Source organism: Girardinichthys multiradiatus, chromosome 13 (genome assembly GCF_021462225.1).
Source record: "Girardinichthys multiradiatus isolate DD_20200921_A chromosome 13, DD_fGirMul_XY1, whole genome shotgun sequence".
Lineage (NCBI taxonomy): Eukaryota > Metazoa > Chordata > Actinopteri > Cyprinodontiformes > Goodeidae > Girardinichthys > Girardinichthys multiradiatus.
In genome coordinates, this window is record NC_061806.1 from 14,206,605 (window position 1) to 14,227,095 (window position 20,491).

General features: G+C 40.9%; 3 protein-coding genes across 7 annotated transcripts in view; 2 read left to right on the top strand and 1 right to left on the bottom strand.

Moving 5' to 3' along the window:
• Positions 1-3,952: 3,952 nt before the first annotated feature.
• Positions 3,953-5,678, top strand: LOC124879473 (SOSS complex subunit C-like). Its single transcript, XM_047384070.1, has one exon. It carries the CDS (start codon positions 4,336-4,338, stop codon positions 4,645-4,647), a length of 312 nt encoding a protein of 103 aa, XP_047240026.1. The 5' UTR covers positions 3,953-4,335; the 3' UTR covers positions 4,648-5,678.
• A 1,253-nt stretch (positions 5,679-6,931) lies between these two features.
• Positions 6,932-13,422, top strand: yars1 (tyrosyl-tRNA synthetase 1). Of its 2 annotated transcripts, none has more exons than XM_047383580.1 (14): positions 6,932-7,069; positions 7,511-7,580; positions 7,671-7,817; positions 8,560-8,735; positions 8,833-8,962; positions 10,266-10,346; positions 10,508-10,600; positions 10,675-10,810; positions 10,900-10,985; positions 11,065-11,200; positions 11,285-11,382; positions 11,456-11,649; positions 12,528-12,669; positions 12,768-13,422. In XM_047383580.1, the coding sequence occupies exons 2-14, from the start codon at positions 7,524-7,526 to the stop codon at positions 12,876-12,878; spliced, it is 1,587 nt and encodes a 528-aa protein (XP_047239536.1). In that variant the 5' UTR covers positions 6,932-7,069; positions 7,511-7,523; the 3' UTR covers positions 12,879-13,422. The 2 variants fall into 2 exon arrangements, with proteins under 2 accessions (XP_047239536.1, XP_047239537.1); XM_047383581.1 differs by having other exon boundaries at positions 6,969-7,103.
• Positions 13,423-14,502: 1,080 nt separating this feature from the next.
• kiaa1522 (KIAA1522 ortholog) overlaps positions 14,503-20,491 on the bottom strand; it is a 55,076-nt gene continuing 49,087 nt past the window's right edge. For all 4 annotated transcript variants that reach the window (XM_047383576.1, XM_047383575.1, XM_047383577.1 and 1 more), the window contains 2 exons: positions 17,056-20,380; positions 14,503-16,357 (listed from right to left, as the gene is read on the bottom strand). In XM_047383576.1, the coding sequence (XP_047239532.1) occupies positions 16,317-16,357; positions 17,056-20,380 (3,366 nt within the window). In that variant the 3' untranslated portion in view covers positions 14,503-16,316. The remainder of the gene's footprint in view (positions 16,358-17,055; positions 20,381-20,491) is intronic.

Here is a 20,491-nt window from a genome sequence, read left to right on the forward strand (position 1 = left end):
ACAGAATCTATATAATGTCAACAGGAAGATGAGAAACCCCAGAGCCAATAATGCTGCTATAAAAGCAACGCAGGCTTCTTTAACACCACAGCAGAGCCAGAGGCAATTACCTCCATGCCACGCTGCATTGATGCAGTAATTCATGCAGAATATACTTTACAGTACACAGAGATACTTTCAGGAAGAAGCCATTTTTCTAGTATAATCCTTTTTATTTGACTTCTGATTTTTGATTTTCAGAGAAACTGAATTTTTGAGTTTTCTTTGGATGTGAGCCATAATCATTGAAATTAATAGGAACAAACGCTTGAGACATATTACTGTAATAAATCTGTATAATATCAGTTAATTTATAGAATTAAGTTTTGATCAGATACTACTTTATAGAAACACATTATTTATAATCAGCTGTTTTATACATTTAACAGACAATATACCGATGAATAAAACATCAGTAGCAAATCTAAATAAAAGAAACTCATTCAGTTAACATAAAATGTGCAAATTCGACATTAAAGTTTTGAACTTGATGTGGCAACATATTTGCAATATTATAAACTGACGAAGTCTTCAAGTTAACGCATACTGCCACCTAGTGTTGGTGTCGTGTAAAACTTACAAAACATTGGTCAAAAAAAAAAAGAGAGAAATATGGAGCATTTAAAAAAATTTGAATATGGTGAAAAAGTTCAGTATTTTTATGTCACTCATTTCAGAAAGTGAAACTCATATATAGATTCGTTACACATAGAGGGAAATCTTTCAAGACCATTTCTTGTAAATTTGCCGATTATGCTTACAGATAAAGAAAACCCAAAATTCAATGTCTCAGAAAATTAGAATATTACTTAAGATCAATAAAAAAGGCTTTTTTTTTTTTTTTTTTTTTACAGAAACAGGTTTTTGAAAAGTTTGTTAATATCAGCATTGTTTCACACCTGCCTAAAACTTTTGCACAGTACTGTATAAACTTCATATGTGGTCATATGTGTGGCCTCCTTTTGCATGAATTGCTGCATCAGTGTGGCGTGGCATGAAGATGATCAGCCTGTGGTTCTGCTGAGGTGTAATGGAAGCCCAGGTTGCTTTGATAGTGCCCTTCAGGTCATCTGCATTGTTGGGTCTGGTGTCTCTCATCTTCCTCAGGTCAGGCAAGTTTACTGGCCAATCAAACACAGGAACACCATGGTCTTTGGACCAGATTTTAGTATATTGGCAGTTTGGGTAGGTGCCTAATCCTGCTGGAAAATGAAATGATCCTCTCCACGAAGCTTGTCAGCTGCAGCAAGAAACATGAAGTGCAGTGCCATTAAATGTGGACTTCAGAAAACACAATGGACCAACACAGGCAGATGACTTTGACCCTTCATACAGATCATGACTAACTGTGGAAACTTAACACTGCACTTCAGGAAACATGGATTCTTAACACTCTTCCTCCAGATTTTGGGACCTTGGCTTCCAAATGAAAAAAAAAAAAAGTACATTTGTTTTGAGCTCTGTATATGTACAGAAGATGCTCACACGTACCTGCAACACAGCCATCTTTTCTGCAACTATACCCCCAATCCACGAGGGAGAGCACATTTAAACCAGGCAGTTCTATCACTTCATAACATATTTATTTCCTTTCTGTCTCTGATACTTTTTTTTAAACACACAAAGTCCATTTTATCAGTGACACATTGGTACCTGTGTTATGACTGTCCATAAACCTAACTATTGGGGAGAGATTCAATCACTTCATCCACAATGTCAATCCTCAGCACCGACGTGATTTTTTTAGCCTACTCTAGAAATCCGTTGAGAGTTTTGACAGTTCTTCAACCGCGAGTGGTTCTCACATCAACACTCTTGGGCATGTTAGGTGTGGCAGTAACACTCACAGGAGTGTGGTAGACAGATGGTGTCTCATTTGTGTTATAAATGCTTATGGATGTTTCAGGATTGGTGCTTGTGGCACCAATTGTCACAAACATGTACTCTGTTTCTGCGTTGATGCTGACCATCTACAGCCACAACGAGGTGCTGCTCCATCAACCACTTGACCAGGTATCCAGTTACTGTCCGTTCTTTCAGGCTGTGCTTTGACTCTCACTGGCTGCCAGTCACAAGGTTTGGTAGTTGTTTTGCTGATATGTCATACCGCTTGCTCTTCGGTCTCATTTCTTTCCCTTGATATTGGACATTCCACTGCATTTTAGAAAACTTCAAGGGGCACACGTCAACAAAGTCGGAATAATCATCAACAAACACCACAAAGTGCTGGCCATTGACCACACATACATCACTTGATATAATCTGTAATGGGAATTGTGGCACTAGATAGATCTTTAACGATGTCTTGATTTGAGCTGCCTGGTTTTCCTGACAGGTATTGCATACTTTTACAGCTTCAAGCAGGTCCTGATGGGTAGGTCGGTACATTAAGTCCCTCATTGTGTTGATGGTTTACTGTTCACCAAGGTGTGAAGCATGCTCTTTCTTTTTTCATGATCAGTGGAATCATTAATCTTGTGCTACGATATGTTAGTCCATCATAAACTCCACTTTCGTGGCCAGTAATCTCTGATGCATGCTGGGACATTGCTTTTGTCCCATGACCATCTTTAGGTTGTTATTTGCACAAGAGTTTGCAGAGTTGGATCCTTTGACATCTCTCGATGGATCTGCTGGAGTCTCTGATCTGTAACATTCTGCTCTGGCTGAGCTCCTTCAAATTCTTGCATCAGTGCTTCTGATTTCATAGATCAAATAGTCAGAGATGTTTGGAGTTGGCAAGGATGCTCTTGATAGGGTGTCACTGATTGTGATCATTTTCAATCCTCCTTTTAAATTTTGCCAGGATATAGTGTTCAAACCGTCGAGCTGCAAAAACGATAGGTATTTGTCAGTGATCGAGATACAAATGCAAGTGGCTGTCCTTGCAGCAACACCTCCTAGACCTACATCTGAGCTGTCACATTCAGTTGTGATCTCTCTTGTCACATCATAGTATCTGAGAACTAAAGCATGGCCAAATGGCATCCTGAGCCACTGAAAACAAAGGGGGATTAGAAAGCTGTGACATAGCTGGATTCTTTGTCAAGCTCTACCTGCAGGAACCCATCCTTGGCATCAAAAGCTCTTCATTGAATTTAACAAGCGTCAGTGCTGCACAAGCATTTGCTGACAGCAATGACATCAGTGCATCTCTAACGATCTCCTTAATTGTGTTGCTGACCTGACAGTGAAGTGTTGTACATCCTACTGGGGTTATCCATTCCATCATACTTTGCTGTTGATGCTCAAGGAGGCTCAAAAGTGATTTTCTTGTAATCATTTAAAGTCAGTGCTCCAGTGTCCAACTGGAATTTAACAGTTTGCTGCCCAGTGAGAGTTGAGATCTTAATTTGTGACAAATACTGCCTCTTCTAAAATCCCTGTATTTGAAAGATGCTGTCATCAGAGATAAGCTCTTTACCATCAGTTTCTATTTAGTGCAGTTCTCTCCTTTCTGTGTTGACTAGATTTTCAGAGTTTGTTTTTAGGAAGTTTTTCTTTCCAAGGTTGCTGCACGTTTTTGCCACATGCTAGACATACTCCTCTCACATGAGCAATTGCAGTCCTTGCCTTTATTATCTTTCTTTGTGGCTTCTATGGCCTTTAATTCACAGTATATGAATAGAAAACGGTTCAGAGAGAGAAGGAGAGAAGACATGTGGCAAATGTCTATGGGTTGGGAATCCGTGTTGCTGGATAAAACTTTTAGAAGACAAAAGATTGAGGTGGACGTTCAACGGACAAAATTTGTAAAGCTACCACCGACATGTGTCAGCAAAAGGTCGTTCTACTACGCACTGACTCAGGAGGACTAAATAGAAATGCACACCACACTTTTTATTTATTAAAACGTTTGGAAAACCATCTATGTTTCCTTCTACTTTATTATGCACATCTTTGCATTGATGTGCGACATGAAATCCGGATAAACTACACTGAATGGTGCGGTTTATGTCCTAAAATATGTAATTACAAATAACCATTAGGATTTTTTAAGAGAAAAATTCAAATATTTCCTTTACATACAAGCATTATTAGGAGCCGTAGTCTTTAGTTTCAGTTTTTAAACAACATAGTTAAATACGTTTATTTTATTGTGAAAAATAGCCGTCAAACCGGAAGTGCTTCCGTTCTCGTAATTCACCAGCAGAAAGCTAAAAGCGACTAGATTTATTTAGTAAATTTAACCCACAGACTGACAGGATCCCTCCAAAGGCTTATACCGCGAACAAAGAAAACTTAAAGGCAACTTTCTCCTCATCCGCTGCGTTCGTTGGTTGTTATTAAGCCGTAATGAGCGCCAACGCTCCCGGACAGGGCTTCCAGAACAAGACCCGTGTGGCCATCCTGGCGGAGCTGGATAAGGAGAAGAGGCGGCTGCTGCAGAGCCAGTCCATGAACAGTCCCGGAGCCAACATCCCGTTGTCGGCCCGGAGCAGCCTGAAGGAGGTGAGGGACAGCGCCGAGCAGCAGCACATTGCCGCCCAGCAGAAGGCCGCCCTGCAGCACGCCCATGTCCACTCCTCCGGCTTCTTCATCACCCAGGACTCTTCATTCGGGAACCTCATCCTTCCGGTGCTTCCTCGGCTGGAGCCCGACTTCTGACTTTACAATCCGACCCTCCGACTTGAGATCCCAAAGCGGACTCTGTAGGCGCTGATCTGAATAGTGGCGGCATAGTGTTTACCTGGTCAGTTTTTATGATCAGAGAGAAACAGGTTAATTCTGGTTCAGATGTTGGTCATAAACCTCCAGCTAAGAAGCTTCGGGTCTATGTCAGGTTTACTTTCTGTTTCCGTTTTAAGAAGAAGACCAGCAGGAAATATTTAAGTTGTTGGACCACATCTTGCTGTCAAAACAGAGTTTATTGTTTACACGAATGGTGGTTTTTGATATAGGCGTTATGGCTCTCTGCCCAGAGCGCCCTTCAGTCAGGGGGTGTAAGAGCACTTACTGTTTTCTGTTGCTTATTGCCCTGTTTAGTTAGTGTAGATTAGATATCCTCTCATGTTGTGAAGTGCAAGCACTGTTAGAAAACATGGCTGCTCATGTCTTTCTTTCTTTCTATCTTTCTTTCTTTCTTTCGTACGTGTGTGCAAGGACCCCCACTGTTGTTACTGTTACACTCTTTTTATACTACAGGTTTGTTGTCCTTAAGTTTGCAACATTACAGGGTTTATTTTTGCAATTTCTATTCAGAAGTGCGTGTGTATATATTCTGTGTGACGTTGGGCCGGCATGCTGACTGGCTGTTTGAGTATTTCTTTTTCTTTTCTGCAGTCAAACCTTTTGAATGTATGCAGAAATGTGGCTTTGTAATATGTAGCTGAAAACTGCATAGAAATCTTTTAAGCTAAAATTGTTTGCCTTTATGTTGTAAGATTTCAAAGTGAATGTTACAAAGTTAAGCTGTCACCTCTAAATTGTATAAATATCAGCGTAAGTGTAAATTGCGTTTTTTTTATTTTTTTACTTAAATATATATTATTTTTATAGCGCAGTCCCAACCTGTGGAATCCTTCTGGAAAGATGGTTTTCATGATGTTGAAAATGTGGTGTCCTCTTAAATCTGCTAGAATTTCTTCTTTGACTCTTTATGTAAAGTAAATTTAAACAATAAAATGAGTAAAACTCAATGTGAGGTACTAAATCATACGATACAGAGTCAAATTTTAAGATTAACTTATTTTTCTAGGTTTAATTATGAAGTACTACTACAAAAAAGTTGGTCAGACGTTTTGGATACTTGGGTGATTTTGATAAGTTTTAAAAAATAAAAACTGAGATGCTGGTCATTATGACAGAACCTTATGAAAATGTGAATCTACTAAATGGAAATTCCTCAGTACTCAGTTATTTTAAAGTTACAAGCCAACACTTTCAGATTGTGAGGTAAAAATGAAAGTTTCTTTGATTCATGAGCTAGTGAGTCATTATTTGGGAATATTAAGTCAAAATGAATCGAAACAAAGTCAGTAGGGATGGTGAGATCCAAAGTCATAAGATGAGTCTTGGTGTTTTTATTAAATGGAAAACCAAACATATTTATGTGTAATTCTACAAAACTTATTTATGATTTTAGGGAATAAGAAATATTTTTCAGATACTGACTTGTTTGCTCTTATTATTATGACGTATAACTTTTAGTTCCAAGTCATAATTACAGAATATCATCATCATCATCAACAACTTCATAAAGCGCTTTAACACCAGCTACAGTTAAAACAAAGTGCTGAACATCGGGGATAAATAGAATTAGAAAAAGCATCAACTAAAACAAAGCTAAACACACAACAATGTAAATTAACTGACAATCCAATATAAAACATAATAAAAACCACACAATAAAAGACATTAAATCAATAACTAACTTGAAATCTAAAGTATCTAGACCGGCCTGCACATATATTCTACACCGATGACAGACTCTACACAACACAATTTGTGGTTTATGAAACATTGCTCAGTTTGTCAAAACTTTAAACACTTTTAATGCCTTTTGGCTTCTTTAGCACCTTAGAATGATTCTATCTTGAAAACTGCACCACCGAGACAGTTCAAATCTGAATAAAGTTCTACCCTAATAACGGATTATAGAAAACACTTTTCTGTTTGTAAATCCTTTCTTTGATTTATGAAAACTTATAACATATATATATATATATATATATATATATATATATATATATATATATATATATATATATAATTTTTAGGGCATTTTTTTACCTTGTTAAAATGCGTCTATCTTAAAAAAAAAACAAAAAACATCGCCCAGACAAGTCAGAAGTGGAAAAAATGATTTTATACCAATGAAAATATCTTGGGGAACACAGTTTGATATATTTGGAATATCTATTGTTTTTGTGAAAACGTTGTAAAACGAGATTGTTTATCAGAATGAACTCTGCGATCTGCTCTCGATTGCTCTCCCCTGGAGTGGATAACAGAGCCGAGGCTGTCGCTGATGCAACCTGCTTGGCTGTTTCTTTCCTCCACGGCTCATTGTAAGACTGCAGATTCAGAGGTGAGAGGTCAGCTATCAGGACATTATTTTAAAGGTAACTTATACGGCTGTGTAACAAGTGAAGCTAACGTTAGCTGAACAGATAGCGGTTTCTGAACCACCGCCTCTGTAATGTTAGCTGCACATGGTTTTGTTGCTAACTAGCTTAAGTCTTCGCCTATTCATTCATTCAAGATGTAACCGACTTGCATTCGATGTGAAAGATAACCATGCTTTACAAAGCGAGACTAATGAAGATACAATCTAAATAAAATGAGTGCTATCGTTCAGATTTCGGTTTGTTTAGGGTCTGCGTCACCATTTTTCGGAGTAATCCTGCTCTATGAAGCTGTTACTAGAAGGTCAGGTTAGGGTTGGACAGTATTCAAATGAAAGCGATGCAGTAAGAAGTCCTGTAAACGTAGACCATATGAAGAGATGTAACTGATGTGTTGTTGTCAGCTCGCCCAGCATCATGGCAGATCAGCTCAGTCCCGAGGAGAAGTTCACCCTCATTACCAGGAACCTCCAGGTGAGCCATAACCAACATCATTGTGTTGGCACCACCTGAAAACCCCCATGTTAGTCCATGTCATGAAGCTCAGGTTGGTGCACGTTGCAGGAGGTCCTCGGTGAGGAGAAGCTGAAGCAGGTTCTTCAGGAGAGGGAGCTGAAGGTGTACTGGGGGACGGCGACCACTGGCAAACCGCATGTGGCTTATTTTGTTCCCATGTCTAAGATAGCAGATTTCCTGAAGGCCGGCTGTGAGGTGCGTTGAAATCACAAAGCCTCTAATCTGCCAAGACACACAATCCAGTTTATTCGTTTTTTTTATGTAACAGTCTCAACCTTCAATGTATTTTATGGGGACTTTATGTGATAGATCAACACAAGATTCAAGATTACACACATATAGAAAGGTAGAACCCTTGCAACACTCGGCGTCTAATGGTTGGTTGGTTTTTTTCCTACAAGCAAACTTTCCCTTCTTAGAAACATAATCTGATTTTTTTTTTTTTTTAATTTAAAGTGATTTCTATTTAAGGACTGTTTATTCTTCCGCTTCTTAAGGATTGTTTAACCTGTAATTCCTAGCACTGCAAGAAGCATGTTGGGTCTTGCTGTTATCGTGTCAACATTTACGACGTCACCGAGGAGACAGAGTCAGGATGTAGGCCTAAAAGTAAACCTTTGGTTTAATCTGACCAGATCACCTGGTAGGGCTGGGTCTCCTACATGACTCGGGGCAAATGCATGTCTTTTTTAAATTTATTTGTAAAACTGCAAAAAAAACAAAAACAAACATTATTTTCCATTTCCTTGACAGCTATGCGCTACATTGTGTTGATCTATAACATAAAATTGCTATGAAATCTATTGAGGTTTGTAATGTGATAAAATGCAATAAAAGTCCACCGGGCTTTAATACATTCTCACTGTACTTTGATTTCATGGCTTTACCCATAACAACTATCTGTTCATGTTTTACTTTTGCTTTCTTTGCCAATCAGGTAACAGTTCTGTTTGCAGACCTGCACGCTTACCTTGACAACATGAAGGCTCCCTGGGAGCTGCTGGAGCTCCGGGTGAAGTACTACGAGCAGGTGATCAAGGCCATGTTGGAGAGCATCGGCGTTCCTCTGCAGAAGCTGCGTTTCATCAAAGGCACCGATTTCCAGCTCAGCCGGTTAGTAGACACCTCTGATAAAACTAATCTCCTTCCTGCCATAGCTAGTTTTTAGCCTCGTAGCTGAACTGTGCTTCTATGCGTTAATGCTGGACAGAGAGTACACCCTGGATGTGTACCGCCTATCCTCCATGGTGACTGAACATGATGCTAAAAAGGCTGGAGCTGAAGTGGTGAAGCAGGTCGAGCATCCTCTGCTGAGTGGTCTGCTTTATCCTGGACTACAGGTACAGATAATTCTCAACCGCAAACCTCAGTGTGTTTTATTGGGATTTCATGTGACAGACTTAAGCAAAGTGCTGTGTGATTGAAGGGGAACAAAATAATGCACGGTTCTCAAAATGGTTACAAAGAAAACAACTGGGAAGTGTGGTGTTCAGTCCACTTGACTGCGATTAAGAAAATCTAGTGCGTAGACTATGCAGCACATCAAACCTTTCAAGGCTTCACCTTCTTCTAAGCTGACAGGTTGAGGCAATGAGAGCATTAATTAGAGAAGCAGCCAAGAGGTCCATGGTCCCTCTGAAGGAGCTGCACACACTAACAGGACTCCTACACTGCCTTAAAAAGTGTGAAACTTGATTCATGATTTCAAAGTCTGGAAAAATGAAATTTGAGCATGGAAAAATGTTTGGGTTATTAGACTTTATGCCTTATTTCACTATCTAAATTATATAAATCCTATTTACTGGAAAAATAACAGATAAAATCCATTCAATCTAAAAACAAGAGAAGGCAATTTCCCTGCTTTTTGGATCTCATGATCCTTTTTACTTCTAGATTTAAAACTGAGCACAGGGTTCTTGAGTGGGGCTCTGTCTTGAAGTCAGAAAAAGCTTTGAAATGCAGGAAATGAAGGTATTCTTACAGATCACAAACTGTGATTTGAGGGATTTGTTTTCATCTCAGAATAATTTAGTCAAGCCTTTTGGAAGCGCTTTAACTGATCTAAGTTTGTTCAGATGCTAAAAACAAAGTGAAATGGCCCTTTACCTCACAGCTTCAGCTCCGACCTAGGGAAACCCAACTAGCCAAATGTTTTGTGCTCATGTACATTTCATTGAAAATACCAGAAATATCAACAGGATTGGGTCTTTAGAAGTATGGAATTTTGAAATGGAAATATTATAGGAATTTGGGATCCACAGATCAGGTGGGAACATCTCCGACAGGACAACTGTTAGTTTTACGCTTCACAAAGAAAGCCATAAGACTACCTGCTGTACGTCTTCCACAAACCATGTGGGGGATACAGCAAACATGTGGAACAGGTCGCTCAGGTCAAATGGGGCATAAATTGAACCTTTTGCCTTACCTTATTAAAATCTATTTGTCCACCTTTCCTTGAACACACCATCTCCATGGTCAAACGTGGTGGTGGCTGCAGCATGCTGTGGGGATGCCTTTTTTTTCAGCAGGGACAAGGAGGGTCAGAGTTGATGAAGAGACAAGGACTGTCAATCAGTACTGAACAAAACTATAGTACAAATGAGTATTTAGTTTAAACCAGGAACTTGTCTGATTTCTTAGGCTTTGGACGAGGAGTACCTGCAAGTTGACGCCCAGTTTGGAGGAGTTGACCAGAGGAAGATCTTCACTCTGGCAGAGAAGGTAAACTGTTGATCTGGGACTGGATTGGTAATAAACACTAAACAGGAAACACCTGAACCACTCAGCTCCACTCTACTCCTCTATTTTGTTGCTTTTAGCATCCATATTTAAAATTGGCTCTAAATAAGTCAACACACCAACACTGTTTCGTTTTTTTCCAGTACCTTCCCTCCCTCGGATATGCAAAGCGTGCACATCTGATGAACCCAATGGTTCCAGGACTGACTGGGGCTAAAATGAGCTCCTCAGAAGAAGTAAGGCTGCATTTAAAGACCCTAATGCAACTTTTCGTAACATTTAAGATGCTGATATTCATTTGTGAGCGTAGGAGTCAAAGATCGACCTACTGGACTCCAAAGAGGATGTCAAAAAGAAGCTGAAGAAGGCTTTCTGTGAGCCACGCAACATCCAGAACAACGGAGTTCTCTCTTTTGTTAAACACGTCCTCTTTCCTCTACGAGGAGGTAAAAAGCTAACCCACTGCAGTTTCTTTGGTTGTTCCCTGTCTTCACCTCAAGAACCTTACTTGATTTGTAGCATTGGTGCGTTTCAGAGTTCTGCATCAAACGGGATCCGAAATGGGGGGGGGACAAAGTTTATACCGGGTTTGAGGAAGTGGAAAAGGAATTTGCTGAAGAGGTGTGTAAAGCTGCACCGGAAGGCTACATTTATTCCTCATGCTCTGCTCCAATCATTAGTAATGCTTCCCTCGTTTTAGATGATCCATCCAGGAGACTTGAAGGCCTCAGTGGAAGCTGCTCTAAATCAACTCCTGGATCCAATCAGAAAGAAGTTTGAGTCTCCGGAGCTCCGCAAGCTCACCAACTCTGCTTATCCCGATCCATCGAAGACAAGTCAGCGTTTGCGCAAACATCTGGATATAAAGCCGAAACTCTGTTCATGCTCGCATTAAACCTTGTTTTACCTGGTCGTTACAGAAGCAGGAGGAAAAGGTGCTAAAACCGGAGGAGAAGATGGTGAGCTGGTGCCCTCCAGGCTGGACATCAGGGTGGGCAAGGTTATCAGCGTGGAGAAGGTTAGTAACTTACCAAATGACAAGAAACGGGAACATCTTTTAAAGTGTTGACTTTTATTCGTGGAACCTGCAGCATCCGGACGCTGACTCGCTGTACCTGGAGAAGATCGACGTGGGAGAGCCAGAGCCGAGGACGGTGGTCAGCGGACTGGTGGCCTACGTTTCCCAGGAAGACCTTCAGGACAGAATGGTGTTGGTCCTGTGCAACCTAAAACCACAGAAGATGCGAGGGATCGAGTCCCAAGCCATGCTGCTATGTGCCTCAGTGTAAGTAATAGCAACATTATTTTATTAACCACATGTACAGGACCCTCCAACCCCATCAGCTCTCCTGGTGAAGATCTGCTAAAGCCTTAGAATAGATGGATCTTTTACTGCAGTAAGATCTTTTTCTGAAAAAAAAAAAAACAACTTTAATATCAGTACATTTATTTAATGGAGAAAAACTTGGATTTACCAGTTTTAATCTGTCTCCTATCAAAATTCCCATAAAATGCAAGTTTGAGCCAAATGCCTTTCTGTAGCCAGAGATGCAGTGCATTCTGGGATCTGGTAGCGTAAATTTCAGCAGCACGACAAAAGGAACCGTGAGCTCACATAGACGTGTCATTGATGTTTGAGCAGATGACTGCATTTGTCAGCTCCTACAAACAGTTTAACGTGGTGAACGTTAGCATTTCGCTGTATGTTCTCTGGAGTTGCTACTCTCTCCTGATCAGCCATAGCTTGACAAGTATGGTGGAGGATCTGTGATGCTGTGGGTCTGTTTCCCTGAGAACCTTGTTAGCATGCATGGCATCATGGGCTCTTTAAAACACCAGGACGCTTTGAATGAAAAGCTGGTGGCCTCTGCCACAAGTTAAAACATATGGCCCGGTCCAGAAATGGTTCACCAGACACAAAATTAATCTTCTTTCAAGGCCAATTCAATAATTTCCTGATGTGGAATTTTCTTTTCTGCTGAATAAATCTACTCAAATTCAAGGTTGCATTTTTCTATTAGTTTTTTTAGTAAGATTGTTCTGCTGCAATAAAAGATGCATTTATTTTCAGGGTTTTTACACCTTCTTACCAGAGTGGGGCAGTAAGTCCGAAGGGCCACGCTTTCTGGCCTCACACCACAATCCTACTCTCTTTGTTTCCAGAGAAGGTGAGCCCCGGAAGGTGGAGCCTCTCGACCCACCAGAGGGTTCTTCGCCAGGGGAACGAGTGTTTGTGGAGGGGTACGAGTCGGAGAAACCAGACGAAAAACTGAACCCAAAGAAGAAGGTGTGGGAGAAGCTGCAGGTATGTTCCGGCCCATTATTGGGTTCTGTGCTCTGGCACATGAAGGCTTCACTTTACCTGCTAAAACACGTAGGGTGATGAGCTCTGTTGTGTTGTAGGTGGACCTAAAGATCTCAGACGGGTGTGTGGCTCAGTGGAAAGATAAAAAGCTGCTGACCAAACTGGGACACATCACATGTAAGACGCTGAAAGGAGGCAACATCAGTTAAAGACGCAAACAGACTCCACCAACGACTGAAGCTGCTCCACAAATCACCACGAGAACAACAAACTTCATATGGATGTTTTTGGAAGGACAAAGGCACATTTCTGACTAAATAGACCAACTTTCCTTCTTTGTCTTGACTGGGAAAAAGTATGAAGCTCCAATATAAGTTGCAGTTAGTTGCAAAATTAACTCTTTAACTAAATAGTGTGGGGTAAAGGCACCTAAATGTACTCGTGCAACAAATTTGTGGCAGAGTGGAGATAAGGGAGCCTGATGAGTTTGCTCGTCTATCAGGTTTTTGAAAGAGCACTTCATGTTTTGGTATTTTTCCAGGTTAAACGTGTCAAGTCAGTGGTCAGTCTGCCAAATCTGATAAAAAGGAATGCTTTCAAAGTTTCTACACATCACATGTATGTAAAATCAAAATGTCTAAAACTGTGAGACGGTTGTAATTTGGGTAATGTACAGAAATCCATGTCTGATCATCATGTTATAATGAACTAATTCATCATCTGGAAAATACAATAAACACTGACTGAATCAGGGTTCTGCAGGTAATGACTGTGTCTTAATGTGGATGAAGATAAATTATATGGTTGCAGCTCAATAAATTGAATTATCATCAAAAAGATCCTTTATTCAATTCAAAAAAGGAAACATTTATTACACAGAATCATTTATTTCTGTTCATTTTGATAATTGTGGCTTACGGCTGAAGACCCAAAATTCACTTCTGAACAAAATTGAAATATTACATAAGACCGATATAAACAAAATTCTTACAGAAATTTTGGGCTATTGAAAAGTATGTCTCCGCCCCAAACAGTATGGTCCCAACACTTCATAGCTCCATATATATAAATTACAGCATCAAAGCAGCGTGGCGTAGAGGCGATCCACCTGTGGCTCCGCTGAGGTGTTCAGGAAGTCCAGCATAGGCAGTTCTAGACGGGGGCCAACAGGAGCCTGTGCCCCTATAAAACTGGCCCTGGCCCCTATTATGGCCACTGTACTGAAGGCAGATTTGATAAACTTCATCAGTTTCTTATGATATGCTCTGGCACAGTGATTGGTCCCTTGGACCCATTTTATTTTATTTTTTACCTTTACACTTTTAACAATTATTAAAAAATCAAGTGTTGCACTTTTAGCTTCAGCCGTATTGAGATAGGATCACAGTTTTCATCTGCTAGATCAGGGCTCTGCAACCTGAAGCTCCAGAGCCACAAGTGGCTCTGTGCCTCACCCAAAACATTAAACGATTAAGTTTGGCCGTTTTTTTTGTTTCAATATTTTGTTCTGTGCCCCCATGAAAAAAAAACACCGGCCATTCCCTACTCCCACCCCATTAGTAAAATTGGTCTAAACCTGCCACTGAAGTCCAGTATTCTTTATAGTGGTTTAGAACAAGCAAACAACAGATACTAGTTGTGTTTTCTAATGATCATATAGCTCTATAAAATGCTTACCAGTCATGCTGGGAGACTGATGACAGGGACTTTCAGATGGTGATAATATGCCTTTATGCAAAACTGTAAATGATTATTTAAAAAGCATCTGATTCATTTTATTCCCACACTTCAGAGAGGTGGTGTATTTAGAAAGAATGGTTGCAGGAAACAACATTTGACACAAGTAGAATTTATTAATAGAAGTCATAACTGTACATGATCCTTTATAATCACCAAAATGGAGATTTAAAAAAACCCTTACAAAGAGTCAAGATTTGACATTGTATGATTCCACAGGGAAAAAGGTTTTTTGTGCAAATAGTGATGAGCTTAATTCTCTATCCTCAAATCTCAAGTCCAAGTTTTAGGAACAAAACCTTTCAATTAAGGTACAGAACCAGCTCCAGTGTATCAATTTTCCAAGGTAATTCACCAGGTTTGTTACTCCAAAAGTGTTTTTTTATGTGGAGAGTCTAAAATATTTATTATTTGTTAGCGTAAGGTGACTGCCAGTGCTACTAGTGGACAAAATCAAAGCCTACTTGTTTTACTGCTTTATACAGTGCTGTAAAAAAGTATTTGCTCCCTCACAGAATTCTTCTGTTTTTCTTAATTGTATTGTCACGCTTACATGTTTCAGCCCATCAATATCTAAGTAAAAAAAAAAAAGGGTAAAGAGGTATCCAAACCAAGCTGACCCTATGTGAAAATATAATTGACTTCCTTGTCCACTATATCTTCACAAAGGGCCAGTTTGACAAATCAGGATTTCACCAGCCACACTCAGGCCCTATTATTGCCTGACATCAATTCAATTCAGTTCATTTTATGTCTATAGCTCCAATTCACAACACTTCGTCTCAAGGCACCTTACAAACTCAATTCAATCGAATCATACTGATTTTTAATCCGGTACATACATTGCAATTAATCCTATCTTTTAAACAGTGTAGTCGGAATTAGTTTATTATTCAAATTGGTTAAAAAGTTGTTCTATCCAAGGAAACCCAGCAGATTGCATAGAGTTAGCAACTTGCAGCTTTCACTCCTTTTGGATGAGCATGTAGCGACAGTAAATCACTTGAATAGAACCTGTCTGACAACAGGAAGTAGGCTAAAAGATCTCAAAAAGCAAGACATCATGCCCCGATGAAAATAAATTATGCAATTACTTTTTCACATAGCGCCAAGTTGGTTTGGATAGCTGTTTTCCCTTTAATAAAAAAGCTCTTTTGAAACCTGCATTTAGTCTTGAAGATTGTTTTGATGATCTGAAACATACTTTTTCCCAGTACTGTATGCCCCAGTGCTGTGCAAGAAACACTGACCTGACCTGTTAGTAGATTACCATATTTAAAGGCTTTTTGTTGCATGTTAATAAAGTTATTATCTGTAGCTTTAAAAAAATCATTCATCCCATAGGATTATTCATCATCCCTTTTTCTTTATTACTTTTACACACAGTGAAAAGCAGGACTAAAACTAGGTTGAGTAATTTCTGTACACACATGTATAACCAAGGAGACAATGTCTCTCCCTGTCCTTGGCTGGATACTCTGTCAGTCCCAATGAAACATAGTACTATGCATTACCTTTTAACTGCAGCTTGGGGTTAAAAATGTACAAAAACGTTTCTTCCCCTCTATGCACTACTTCACTCAACCTCTGGGAGGCGATCTTACACAATCCAAAATGAGACACTTCACGTAATGTGCATCACTCCACCCTGAGGGGGTCTTCATATTAAATTATTTAGAAAAGTACTATAAAATAAAGCTTTCTTTAGACGTTGGGGGTTTTAACATGGCATTTTCAGTTTTGCATAAAAATGTCGGAAGGCCATTACAGGCTAAGGCTTTTGGAGAAAACACAACAAGCTGAGATTAATGTCCCTCAGTAATATTACTAAATCAATGTGGTGATTCGTCCTTTCACTTGCTTACAGTCTTGTTCCGTTCCTCCTGTGAGTCTGTCCACACATCGTTCACTCAAAACAGTGTTTCAATCGTGTCCGCCGTCACTCTTGTAGCTGTAGGCAGGAGATGAGAGGAGGATATATGCCATTAGTATAATACAGTTACAGGAACACACCTAATGAATATTCCATCTCAATCTTATTGAATTATTGAAACATGATCATGAGCTTCAGGTTATGGCTGATTAAAGCATGTGCTTGAGTGGAAGAAAGCTGCAGGCAAGCCAGCAGCATCTGTGTTATGTGTGTGGAGGCCAGAATGCAGCTTATTAGTGCACTTTCTGACTTGTGGGTATGGTGAGTATGCAACATTCCCCTTTAAGGTAACCTTAAAACCGCTTTGCTGCTCAAAATCAGGATGTTGCAAGAATTAGCATTGTGCTTTGTCATGATAAGAATGTTTTGTAATTTAAGGATTAATGTAAACACTGAGTCAGCTGTCCACGAGGTTACAGAATCAGCAGCAATATGCAGATGCTTGTAACTTTCACTAAAGCACCTTTCATATCATCACTGCAAAAAAAACCATGAACACCCTTTTACAGTTAATTTGATCAATATTTCACACCGCACAATTAGCCTTGAATGATCTTTGCTCTTGTGTGCTTTTAGATCATTCAGCTTGGATTACAGAACCAAAATTACCTTTTTGTTGATAGCAAGGCATAAAGAACATGTGTGGATCGTGGATTCAAAGTATGATCTTAAAGGTGTTAAAGACAGTGACAGGAGAACACAGTTATTCCACTTACTTGTTTTTGGCAGTGCCACGTGTTGTGCAGCTCCAGGAGCTTTGTTTCCGTCAATCCTGAGCTCCGTCTTTGCTGAACAGCTGTGGGAGCTCAGCAAGGGACTTGTACTGCCAGGGGTTGGTTTCTTAGCTATTGGTGGAGGAATTCTGTCAGTCCTAGCTCTGCCGTTTGAGAGAGCACCAGCCTTTGTTTGGTCAGAGACCTGCCTGAGTTCAGCTGCCAAGCTTTGCTTCAGATTTGCCTGAGCCTCTGAGGAGCTGGTGGCTACAGGCTCGATGACCACCTTTTTTGTGCTCCTGGAGAAGATAAAGCTAGCTGTGGATGCTGGGGATTTAAGAATATCACATCCTTCAAGTGGTTTTAGAGACTGCACTCCTGGTTCATCAATGCAGCTGTAAGTGGGGGATTTCACACCCAGTCTGGGGGGAAGACAGTCTCTGGAAGACATAGCTGCAGTTTTGATACGGATGGCCTCCTGCAAGCGCACTGAAGGAGAGCTCATTCTCACCGTCGAAGTTTTTACAGTTTGAGCCGGAGTTTTCACTGACAAAGACTTGCGAATGGGCTTCGGAGGAATGTTTTGAGATCCTTGGCTAGAGACAGGACAGTTCTCCAGAACTGGAGTTCCCTCAGGTGCAGCGTCCTCAGATGAAGGTTGCATCTGATCTTCAGTCATGCTAACCGTTCTGAGGCGAACCATCTGCAGCAGCGAGGGGGTTACGAGTGGTATGTTTGCATCCTCTTTTGGAACTGGAGCACTTTTGTGGCGACAAAGAAGTTCCTTGCTCCTGGAGTCTCTGTGGGCTCCACTGGGCTGCCTTCTGAAATTAACCCCAGAGGTTAAATTTTCCATTGGTGCAGGAGGTGCTTTTGGCAAAGAAGATGGAACTGCAGGCTGAGGATTGCCTGGAAGAGCAGAGGGAGACTGATCTTCAGGTTTAAGAGAGTTTCGCCTCAGGTAACTGCTGGAAGGAACCACTACTTGGGTCGACATTGGGCTCTCTGCTCTGGTAACAGGTGGTACAGGAGGCAATTCTATAGGCGAGGGTGAAACTGTGTCTGTAACACATGAAATATCCTGGGAAGAAGTCTCACTAGTAGTGTCAAGTTTTGAAACCTGTTCAACGTTCACTGATTTGTTGTCAGCTAAATTTAAAACTGAAGTAACTGGGGGATCTTCTACATCATCTCTTATGGATGGCGGTGGAGGTAGGGGGAAATCTAACTCATCTCCGCCATCAAAGGCAGATTCCCCTTCTAAAGGAGGAGGTGGAGGTGGCCAACAGGAGTCTACAACATCTGACATGTTGTGTTCCTTCTCTGACTCATTTGGAGTTGGAGACACCTGTGAAGCAGCAGGTTTCCTCATTGGAGGGGGTGTAGGCTGGTAAGCTGGAGGAGGTGTAGGTGGTGGTGAGAGCTTACTCATTTTGGGGACATCTACTTTAAGTGTCTGCATAGACTGAACTTCACTCTTTTCCATCTCGCTCTTATCACCAGGAACTGTTGCAGAGTTTTCAGAGGGGGCTGTATGGTCCTCAACAAACAAATGAACTTCTGTTGCAGCACTCCAACTCAATTTCCTGTCTAGTGTCTCTAATGGTCGCTCTGTTTCATCTCTGAACAGTATTTTCATGGGTTTCTTCATGACAAGGGGGGGTTCTTTCTTTTGAATTGTTTCTTGACTATCTGGCTTCTTTACAATACAGATACTACTCTCTTCGGTACTATTAGCTTCCGTACTGTCCTTTTCATTTTTCTGGATTTGTTCTGTATCTGAATGTTCTTTAACCTTTAGTCCACTTTTGCCATCTTCAGAAACTTTTATTACAGGGGTTTCTAAATGTGAAGACATTTCCAAAACAGGATTCTCCTGGTTTGTTTGGTTTTCAGCTGTAACTTGAGTGTCGTTTCGGGGCTCTCTTTGGGCATCTATCTGCTTTTCTTTGCAGCCCTGAATCTGTGCTGGCTTCAGTGGAGTTTTGCTGACATTAGAACATGGTGCACACAGGAGCTCAACAGTGCGTCTGCTGTGGGCCCATGTCTCCGGAGGTGGTGGGTGAGGGGCTTTGACATTAGGAGGAGGAGGGATGTTAAACAGTTCCTGTACTTCTGCTCTTAAAGATAAGGGCTTGCTACTCGGAGTAACTTCTTTTGTCGTCGAGGAATCCCTTGGAGGCAGAGTTGTGCTGCACGTGGTAACATCTGCATTTGCAGGCTCAGATGTACCTGATGATAAAGAGGTGAGTGAGGAAGAGGGAGAAGCTGCTGAGGATGAGGCCCGAGATGCAGATCTCTCCGGTTTGATGGGTTTCTTTTTCATTTCTTTATCTGTGAAGTGTGGGGAGATTTCTTTTGGGGAAAGTGTTGGAGTGCCACTCTGACTGGAGTAGCCACTGGAAGGAGACATTGTTCGTTCAAATTTTCCTCCATCTGAGGGTGTTTTCTGAGGGGAGGAAGGGTCGGATTCTTGTTGTGACGCTGCTGCTTCGGCAGACTGGTTAGAGGAGTCTTCCAATGGAGATAAACGTGTGGAGGACGAGTTTGTTGAGGTTGGCCCTGTAGAGTTTGACAAAGGTTCTGGGCTCAAATTGGCATTTGGAGCAAGCAATTTAATTCCATCCTCTGCTACTATATTTTCGGAGGGACCTTTCACTTCTCCTGAACCAGGGTTGCTAAAATCTTCAAACTCCACCACAATCTTGGACTCGCTTCTCATCTTTTTACCATGTAGAGAGTTAGTTCTTCTTGGAGGTGTTGGGGGCTGTTTGGTCTTTGTAACTGAAAGACTATGTATGCAGTTGCGTTTGGTTTTTGCTTGATCCCCAACACCCAATGACTGTGTTGCTCCATGCCCGTACTGTGCTTCTGTTGCATTTACTTCTATTTTATGCAGGCTGCTAAGTGCATTAACTGAGCTACAAAGACCGTTGAGATCTTGGCCATCACCAGATTCCTCTGTCAGGCTTTCTTGCACATTATAATCTGCTCGATTAGAAGATGCAACCGAGGAGTCTGAAATAATTGTTTTTGAGGACTGGGACTCACTCCAGTTTGAACCTGAGGCCGACCGGGGCATTAGTGCTGAGTTGTAGTTGGAACTATTTGTCTGGGAACCGTCACCATCTGACCTTCTGGACAACAAAGGACTAACTGCCGATTCCTCAGATGTCAGGCTACTTTTGCTGACAGCAGAAACACTGCCTCCATGAGTCCGACTTCTGCTGCGGTCAATCTCAATTACTTCAACTGAAGCCGGTAAAACAGCATTAGGGATGATTGTAGACAAGTAAGTGGCCTGAGGAGAGATAGACATCACTGGACCCTACAAGGAATCAGAAGGAAGTGTTTTACTTCTCAAATGAATGAATGCTTAAAATACATTGAGGCATGACAATGTCTTGTGTTAAAAGATGATACCTATGTGTAAATCTCT